This window comes from Rhincodon typus, chromosome 11, assembly GCF_021869965.1.
Source record: "Rhincodon typus isolate 14 chromosome 11, sRhiTyp1.1, whole genome shotgun sequence".
In the NCBI taxonomy this organism is placed as follows: Eukaryota; Metazoa; Chordata; class Chondrichthyes; order Orectolobiformes; family Rhincodontidae; genus Rhincodon; species Rhincodon typus.
Genome location: NC_063342.1, coordinates 71706833 through 71717394, shown reverse-complemented (window position 1 = coordinate 71717394; position 10562 = coordinate 71706833). Strand labels below are relative to the sequence as shown.

At 45.4% G+C, this 10562-nt stretch overlaps 1 protein-coding gene across 1 annotated transcript in view; it reads right to left on the bottom strand.

The window, feature by feature from the left end:
• Positions 1-1720, bottom strand: part of LOC109933630 (ecto-NOX disulfide-thiol exchanger 1-like) — a 20501-nt gene extending 18781 nt beyond the window's left edge. Inside the window, exon 1 of the mRNA XM_048602542.1 lies at positions 1684-1720. Within this exon, the coding sequence (XP_048458499.1) occupies positions 1684-1720 (37 nt within the window). The remainder of the gene's footprint in view (positions 1-1683) is intronic.
• Positions 1721-10562: the final 8842 nt, after the last annotated feature.

Here is a 10562-nt window from a genome sequence, read left to right as displayed (position 1 = left end):
CTATCCCCTTCCTAACTCCCTACCTACACTCACCTTTACTGGCTCCATCCCCGCCTCTTCGACCTGTTTGTTTCCTCTCCACCTATCCTCTCCTCTATCCCTCTTCTATCCGCATCCCACTCTCTCCCTATTTATTTCAAAACCCCCTTCCCCTCCCCCTTTTCTGATGAAGGGTCCAGGCCCGAAACGTCAGCCTCTCTGCTCCTATGATGCTGCTTGGCCTGCTGTGTTCATCCAGCCCTGCACCTTGTTGTCTCGGATTCACCAACAATCTTTCCTGGTCCACCCATGTTGAGGTTACTGTCAAGAAAGTACAACAACGCCTCTACTTCCTCAGGAGGCTAAGGGAATTTAGCATGTCCTCAAAGACTCTTACTAACTTTTATAGATGCACCATAGAAATGCATCACAACTTGACATGTCAACTGCTCTACCCAGGACCGTAAGAAACTACAGAGAGTTGTGAACACAGCCCAGTCCATCACACAAAACAACCTTCCATTCATTGACTCCATCTACACTTCTCGCTGCCTGGGAACGGCGCCAACATCATCAAAGACCCCTCCCATCCCGGTTATAATCTCTTCCAAACTCTTCCATCCAGGCAAAATACAAAAGGTTAAACCCACATACTCCTTCCCCGCTGCTATTAGATTTCTGAATGGACTTCTCCAATTTTAAATTTAATGTTGATCTCACTCTTTGTGCACCTTCTCTGCAGCTGTAAGACTGTATTCCTCGCTCTGTTCTATTATCCTGATACACTTTGTATGGTATGATCTCCCTGTACTGCACACAAAACAAAACTTTTCACTGTACCTAGGCACATGTGACAATAATAAATTAAATCAAGGGTCACCACATTTTCTTTTACATATTCACAGGGCAAGGACTTTGCTGGCCAGGCAGCATTTATTGCCTATCCCAGAGGGCAATTAAGTGTCAACCGCATTTCTGTGGGTCTGGAATCACACATAGGCCAGACCAGGTAAGGATGGCAGATTTCCTTCTCTAAAAGACATTAGTGAACCAGAGATAGTAAGAACTGCTGATGCTGGAGTCAGAGATAACACAGTGTGGAGCTGGAGGAACACAGCAGGCCAGGCAACATCAGAGGAGCAGGAAAGCTGACGTTTCAGGGTCTGCTGGCCTGCTGTGCTCCTCCAGCCCCACACTGTGTTATCTCTTCATGACCCAGAGGGGACTTCCCCCTAACAATCCACAATGCTTTCATGATTGTCATTAGCTTCTAATTCCAGATTTTTATTGAACTCATATTCTACCATCTGATGTGGCGGGATTTGAACCCAGGTCCCAGACCATTACCTGGGTCCCCTGGATTAAGGATAATACCACAAGGCCATCACCTTCCTCAGCACCTCAGATAAGAGGTAAGGTCAGGAAGGCAGGAAACATGATGGTGACCTCAGCCAGAGCAGGAACTGAACCCATGCATTATGGTGCACGGTAACCAGCCTAAAGGACTAACCCCCAACCCATACTAAAAAAGCATCACACTCTGTAAGTACACCATCGACCCAAATAAGCAGACATGGTGACTTTTTTATTCTGGTGCATTGTTGTGTGATAGGATTTTGTAAAAGGAAATATTCCCCATGCATTCTGCATAATCATATACAAAAAATAATTTAAGATTCCATTTGGATGGAAGCCATGAATCACTTGAGCCGTTTGCGAGCTGTCGGCAATCAAACACCATTGTACTAATATTTATATCTCTCCTACCAAGTCCATTTCATGCAATACCTTTTGCTGATTTAAATGCCTCACAACATGTGTACTTCGGCACTGACCCCAATTTATTACCTAGTTGAGTTCATATGTATGCATCACAAGGAATTGAATGTTGACTGGGTAAATTAAGTGTGTTGGCCTCGCATTTTACAGGCTCAATTACACCAACTGTTCGCCCCATCCCCAGCACTTGCTCCTGGCACACATCAGTAGTGCCGATCCCACTCTAATTGCTGGGGTCAGCTTTTTGTCACATGGAGTCTGTTGTAAAAATGACAATCCTTTGTTAAAATAACACACTGGCTCTGTGAGTTTGCAGAAATAGGAAGACAACCTTTAACAATCAAAGCTTTCAAGCCCCCAGAAGGTGCAAAAACAAGCATAGGAAAGGAGGTACATAGCAAACTTCAGGAGGGCGTAGGCTTGTGAAATAGAGGGACAAAGGGAGATGAATTTAACATGGACGTTAACGTCTTGATTTTTCTCTCAATGGCTACGCTGACGGGGAATGTGTCGCTTCTCCCCCCCCTCAACTGCTGTTTCTCTTGTAAGTCTTATGGGATCATTGTCCAGGGTGACATTGTGGTTAGCACTGCTGCCTTCAGAGCTGGGTTTAATTCCGGTCTTGAGCTGTTTGGGTGGAGTTTGTGCATTCTCCCCCTGTCTACGTGCGTTTCCTCCTGCCAGTCCAAAGATGTGCAGCTCAGGTTTATGGGCCATGCTAAGTTGCCTGTAGTGTGCTGGTTAGGTGGATTAGCCACGGGAAATGCAGGGATAGGATGGGTCTGGGTGGGATGCTCCTCAGAGGGTCAGTGCAAACATGTTGGGCTGAATGGCCTCTATCTGCATTTGATATGGTTTTCCTCCTTAACAAACTGAGAGAGACAGAGTTAAATGTCAACAGTAGATGCATCGTAGCAATGTGTAGCAATTACCATGCAGATGTTGTGGATTCTTTATCAGTTCTCACACTGTCCCTGAGTACCGAGGGAATCCTAATGTTTTGCTTTACACTGGGAGGAGCAGGTAAATTATAACAACTTAAAAGGCACCCGGAAACTTGAGGAAAACCCCCTTGCTTTCTCTACCTTGTTGACCGAATGCATTTCTCAACTCTATTAATAAAGCATCTCAATTATTAAACAGCACACTGTGATGTGCCTGCTGTCCCCTACCCCATAGATTGGTCACTAGCGTCTTTTTTAAGATTATTTTGCGGGATTTGGGTGTTACTGATAAGGCCAGCGTTTATTGCCCATCCCTAACTGTGCTTTGACTGATGGGCTTGCTAGGGCCATTTCTGAGGGCCGTTAAGTGTCAACCACATTGCTGTGGGTCTGGAGTCACATGTAGGCCAGACCAGGGGAGGATTTCCTTCCCTAAAGGGCGTTGGTGAACTGGATGGGTCTTTATGACAATTGATGACAGTTGTCACGGTCACCATGACTGAGCCTGGCTTTAGCTGCCATACTTTATTGATGGAATTTAAATATCCCTCTAGTTGCTGTGGTGGGATTTCATGCGGTCTGGTGACATACTAACTGAATGTGACTGGCATCTTCATATCCATAAACAGAGGCATCTGGGCAGATGACGTTGGCTGGAGATTCAACCACTATGGGAGCTGGATACCTGAGTATCCCACTGGTGACACCTGCTCCTCTGGCATTCAGCTGCTCACTAAGGTCATTGTAGCACACTTGCAGCACATGTATCGAGACAATCAAGAGGCATTGGGCGGTTATTTGGATAGAACTGGGTTTCTGGGGGAGAAAGGAAGGGATTTGCACTAGGTAAGGATGCTCATTTAACAAGCTAGCACAGGCATGATGGGCCAAATGGCTTCTTTCAGCACTGAAAATGCCTTTTTTTGCCAATGTTCTTTGAGAGCACACTGTCGCTACCATGTTTATGTCTTCATGGAATCCATACTCTCTTGGTCTCCTGGGGAATTGGCTGTCTATACATGCATCCTTACAGGCTGCTATATTCTGAGTGTCTAGCATCCCAAGTTTGTTCTTATAACCTAGACTAAGGCTTTCTCATTCTTTTAAGTCCTGCAGCCCTCTTCCTTTACACTTGAACATCAATGTTTCACTCTTACCCCATTCCTTGTCTCCCTTTCATCTGCTTTCTCGATGTCAGAGTGGCATCGAACTTTATGCCATTCATCATTGGCACGTTTTGCACAGGGGTCAGTTGTCTGGATGGCTGGTTAGCCATGCAGAGTGATTCCAACAGCGTGGGTTCAATTCCCCACACTGTGGTGACCCTCAGGCTGAATCACCATCAAATACCTCTCTCTAAATCCAGTAGAACTATGGTTATTTTACACCCCTACACCTTCTAATCTTGAAAAACATACCTTCCCCATTTGATACCACATTCTATGTGAGTTCTTTGAGTCCTTACGTGAGCCCAGACCAGATTTCCAGGTTACTGCTGAATGATGTTTATTATGATAAAGTACATGATGATGTTTAGGCAGCACACACAGAGCTGCGCAGGGTCTAACCTCTCTGTAGAACACACACTCATAGCTATGGGGCTCACAATGACATTGGACCTTGGCTCAGAGGCTCAGTTGGTTTTTGTCATGGTTAATCCCAAACAGGTCAATGACACAGGACTCTGTGCTGTACGGTCTGTTCCCAGGGACGTGCACCGAGATAAATATTGACTGGAGAACCATGAACTCGGTGAAAGACGTTCTTTGGTCTGCCCGAAACTTGTTGGTCTTACAGAGCAAGGAGTTGACCCTTGACCATGTGTTGCAGACTGGCACATTCCCAGGTCCAGGACAACGTGCCAAGGGATGCACTAAAGCTTGGGGGCAGCTGCCACCAAGGGGCAGTGGGGTATAGACCACCGTCTAAGATCTTTCTGCCAAAGTTAAATGGGGGTCTATTCAGTTATCGGACACCCCACCCCCAAATATATGCAAATTGAGTCTTGTATGTGTAAGAGATGCCTTTCGTTCATTGGATAGAGTCAAACTCCAACGTTTTCATTTCCTTGATATGCTTCTGTACAGAACCAAACTGCATTGGGATGATGAGACAACAAGATGCAGGGCTGGATGAACACAGCAGGCCTCTCTGCTCCTATGATGCTGCTTGGCCTGCTGTGTTCATCCAGCCCTGCACCTTGTTATCTCGGATTCTCCAGCATCTGCAGTTCCTACTATCTCTGCATTGGGATGATGTATATGTGCAAAGATTTTTTTTTTATGAATAAAGTATATTTTTGAAATAAAAAGCATTAGCTCAGAGGCCCATCGACACATTCACTAAACACTATTTCTACACCACATCCATTAGTTATCAAGTTCGCCTGCATTTAGGGCGAAGGAATACACATTTGGAGCCACGTTCCTGGTCCAGAAAGAGCCACACTGTGACTGAGTCCTAAAGTATCTAAGAATCCTCATTGTCCCACAGGCACTTGGCAACAAATCCAGTACATTCCCTGAACAAAGCTTCCTCCTCGTTCCGTTCAGAATCAAAGGCTCTGAAATTCTGATAGACTCCTGGCGATTGGAAACTTCACTTTCTTGATCAGTTTGGTTGCCTGGCACTGCGCCATTCCAGATTTTCCGAACATTCGCCCCCATTGGAACTGAAGCTCGGAGAGTGGATCACCAGAGATCACATCCTTCAGTTCAGCAACGGCAGGCAGGATCTTCTGACCACCTCTCACGGTGGGTTTGGAGTCAGGAAGCAGGCCACCTTCCCACCTCCCCACCTCCATCGAGTCTGGGGTGGGAGCACCCTTGAGCTGGGTGTACCCGCACTGACAATTAGCCACTAATGGGCTCATCCTGTCACCAATGGTATGGATGGAGCTGTGGGCAGGCCTGGTACATGGGAAAACTTGCACAAGCCAAAGGTCACCTCCTGTCCACCCACGCACCATCAGTGATTTGGATCCTGGGATACTCCGAGATCCTAGGCCCCGTGTGGGTGTCATTCTGGCAGAAGCCACTAGCCTCTCACTGACTCCATCCTGGCAGGCCTCTGAGTGGGTGATCCTCACGATCATAGAATCCCCTGCAGTGCAGATAGAGGCCAATCGGCCCATCACCAGCCCTCCAAAGAGCATCCCTCCCCCACCCAAACACCATATTTCCCATGGCCAATCCACCTAACCTACAAATCTTTGGACTGTGGGAGGAAACCGGAGCCCCCAGAGGAAACCCACGCAGACACGGGGAGGATGTGCAAACTTCACACAGACAGTCACGCGCGGCTGGGATTGAACCCAGGACCCTGGTGCTGTGAGGCAGCAGCGCTAACCACTGAGCCACCATACTACGCTCTTGCTGGATGGAATGTCTACATCTGAGGGTCTTGTTCCAGAGACAAGGTTCACCAGTGACCTGTTACCGTAGTGGCAAATATTGTCTACCAATTTTTGACTTCCATCACCTGATTTCAGTGTCCGAGAGTGTATTGGAGCAAAAAATGATGCTTATAAAGGATAAGTCAGAGTCTCAGAATTAATATGCTGCAGAAAGAGGCCATTCAGCCTACTGTGCCTGTTCTAGTCTGGCTCTGTTGTCTTACACCAGTCTCCTGCCTTTTCTCCATATCCTTGCACACCATTACCATACATAAGGCAACCAATGCCCTTTGTAATTAAACTTCAATACTGACCTAAAATAACTGCTGTCATCACCTGACCATGTTAAATCACTGAACATACTTTAAACTACCTTCATCCTCCTCCATGTTAAATTCATTATTTCAGTCTGGGTGTGTGTTTAATGCCACATTTTAATTTTTTTTGTGTGGGTAACATGTTATAAAATTCCCCTTTCTCTCACTGAAGAAAGCCTCACAATCTCACTCCTTCATTTTGACCTCGTTAATTCAGTTTTAATTGAAGTGTGATAGCTACGTGCTAAATCATTAATTAAAAATAGACAGTGTCTGCTGAATGATACCATCGAATGCTAAATTTTGACTGCACAGGCTCGCATATTTTTAAACTGCACATACACATCCGCAATATGAAGACAATGATTTAAAAATTAAAAGTAAATATCTATTTAGCTGTTATTTCTCTTACTTGCCAGCATAATTTTTAAATATTTAGGATTTGTTAAGTTTTTATCATTCTTTATTTCAATTTATTCCCGAGATTTCGTTGCTATGACCCAAACTCCTGGCTCCAAATGCAGGCTTAAAAATATTTGTTGTGAGAGCTTAAAAAGAGGGCAGTTGATACCCCTCCTATGCCCTCCTAATAACCATTTTGTTTGATAATGTAGAGAGTTTATTTCTGTATGGACAATGTACTGCCCTCCACTTCCTCAAGCAACACATTTGATTGACCCTAACTAGTGCCTCAATACTGGAGTGTTGATTTGAGAGAGGACACTGATATCGAGACTCTGTCTCCTTAGCTTTTAAAAATTTTGCTGTACTCATTTGTGGGATGTGGGCATCGCTGGCATTTATTGCCCGTCCCTCATTACCCTTGAGAAAGTGGTGGTGAGCTGCCTTCTTGAACTGCTGCAGTCCTGCTGTAGGTTAACACACAATGCTATTAGGGAGGGAATTCCAGGATCTTGACCCAGCGACAGTGAAGGAACGGCGATATAGTTCCAAGTCAGGATGGTGAGTGGCTTGGAGGGGAACTTGCAGGGGGTGGCGTTCCCATGTATCTGCTGCCATTGGCCTTCCAAATGGAAGTGGTCATGGGTTTGGAAGGTGCTGTCAAATCTTAATCACCTCAATCCACTTAATCTTCCATTCATAGTGCTGACTAAGGCTGCTTTCCTTGGAGTAGAGGAGACTGGGGTGGGGGGAGAGCCGTGATTGAGGAGCAGAGATCGGGCAGACAGGAAGATATTTTTCCCCTTAATGGAGGGCTCAATGACCTGGGCACGTAGATTTAAGGTAAGGGCAGAGGAGATGTGAGGAATACCTTTTCTCACCCAGGAGGGTGGTGAGGATCTGGAGCTCACTACCTTTGATGGTAGGAGAGGCAGAAACCCTCATACCATTGAAGAAGTATTTAGATGTGCACTTGGGACACCAAGACCAAGTGCTGGAAACTGGGGTTACAACTGTTCGATAGCACAGACAGAATGGGCCAAAGGGTCATTTTTTTGTGCTGTATACCTCTATGAGTCTGTGACATTAAGCCCCAGCCGCACTGAAAATGGTTGTGCAAATTTGGGGCTGTGACAGTATCACAAGTGAAGCATAGAACAAGTGACTTCTTCTGAAACCAGGAATAAATCATTACTTTCCTTCTACTTTTCTCTGTTTGTTTGACTGACAAATTAGTTATTAATTTGTGTGAAAGTAAAGAGAAAGATAGAGCACATCAGCAGTTAGATCAGTGCCTTCCTCCCCTGGATGTCCCACAGGGTTTCAGAATGCAGCTCTGAAATGTAATTACTGTTGTCTTTCTTGGAAAATGTGACTCACAGTTGCGCATAGCAAGATGAAGACTCAGAAACAGCAAGGAGACAAAGGGACAGTTAATATTGCAGTAGAAAGGAATAAGGAGGATAGCAGAGAGACCGTGTTTTCTTCTGAAAGTAGCCCTGTGGAACGTTTACAACTGAACATGTTTTGCACCCAATTTAAGGGGGGAGGGGCATTTCCAATAATGTCTTAATATTCCCTCCATCAGACTATAAAGGACATAGGGAATTGGAGCTAGAGGAGACCATTCAGCCCATCGAGCCTGCTCCAACATTCAGCATGATCTTGGCTGATCTTCTGCCTCAACTTCACTCTCCTGCCCACTCCCCAAGCCCCTTGATTCTGTAAGAGACCAAGCATCCATCTATCCAAGCCCTAAATATGTTCACGGATGGAGCATCCAGTACTCTCTGGGTTAAGCACTCCAAAGATTCACAGCATTGATAAGGAGAAATTTCTCCCTATCTCAGAACTAAATGATTTTCTGCTTGCTCTGATTCTGTGTCCCCATGTTCTAGATTTGCAATCGGCTCACCCATTCCCACCCAAGGATAGCACGGTGGCTCAGTGGTTGGCACTGCTGCCTCACAACACCCAGAACATGGGATCAATTCCACCCTCAGGTGACTGTCTCTGCGTGGAGTTTGCACATTCTCCATGTGTCTGCGTGGGTTTCCTCCGGGTGCTCCGGTTTCCTCCCACAGTCCAAAGATGTGCAGGTTAGGGTGGATCGGCTGTGCTAAATTGCCCATAGTATCAAGGGGATTTGTAGGCTAGATAGATTAGCCATGGAAAATGCAGGGTTACAGGGATAGGGTAGTGGGGTTGGCCAAGGTGGGAAGCTCTTTGGAGGGGTTACTTGGGCTGAATGGCCTGCTTTCACACTGTAGGGATTCCATGAGCCTTCATTGTACTCCCTCCAATGCAATACAAAAATATCCATTCTTAATTATGGACAACTATATTATACCAACTATGTCCTCTCCAATTATAGCAAGACCTCTTTATTCTTGTGGTCCAGTTCTCTTGCAACAAAACCCAGTATGATACATTTACGACTTGGTGTGCCTGTACGCTAACCTTCTGTGTAAAATGAGTCCCTCTGAACCTCAACATTAACCCTTTTCACACCTTATCAAAATACTCTGCTGTTCTGTTCTTATAGCCAACCATGACCTCATGTATCAACTTGTTACATTCCAGTTACCACCTTGTTGTGCACTCTTGTAATACATTGCAGATGCAAGAGATTAGAACTCAGTCCTTTAAGGTGAAAAGGGAATGCAATGGTTGCAGGTGGAGGTGTGGTGATCATACTCTCTGGATCGAGATAAATCCATGTTATATATATTGATTAATTTGGGAAGTGTGGAAGTACAAAGGGATCTGGGTGCCCTTGCCCAATGAAAGTAGACAGGAAGGTGCAACAAGCAATGAGGAGGACAAATGATGCTTCTTTGACATTAATTGCAAGAGAATTTGAATTCAGAAGTGAGGATGTCTTTCCAGAATGATACAGGGTCTTGGAGAGATCATACCTGGAGAATTGCATCTGAATTTGGTCTCACTACCGAAGAAAAGATATACTCATCATTGAGGGAGAGGTTCACTCGACTGATACCAGATGTCAGTTTTGTCCTATGAGGAGAGATTAGTTCGACCGGGCCTGTAATCCCAGGAGTTTGGAAGGATGAGAGGAGACTTGATTGAAATGTATAAAATTCCAAAAGGGCTGGACAGACTAGATGCAGGGAGGATAATTTCCCTGGTTGGGAGCGTCTGGAATCAGGGCACACAGTCTCAGGAGATGGGGTAGACCATTTAGTTTCTTCACTCAAAGGGGAGAAGCCCTCCGAGGCCAAGTCATTGAATATATTCAAGCAAGGGATTGATTTTTTTTGGCATTAAAGGCAACATGGGGTATGGGGGAAAAATGAGGAACATGGCATTGAGATAGAGGATTGGCCATGATTATACGGAATATCAGAGGAGGAACAAGGAACTGAATGGTCTCCTCCTGATTCTAGTTTCTATGTTTCTATCTGCAACTGAAACCTATTGAAAATCAAATAATGGCTTTCATCCCGGATCACAGAGATAGGGAAATACAGAAACAAAGAGAGAGAGACAGAGAGAGTGAGAGACAGACACAGAGAGAGAGTGAGAGACAGAGAGAGAGAAAGACAGACACAGAGAGAGAGTGAGAGACAGAGAGAGAGAAAGACAGGCAGAGAGAGAGAGAAAGAGAGGGGGAGGAGGAACATTTGTTTCCAAGAGAAACAGATAGAAAGGCTTTTGTTGTGTGTTACTGACCAAGCAGAATGCTAGTGAGAGATAGTAGGAACTGCAGATGCTGGAGAATCTGAG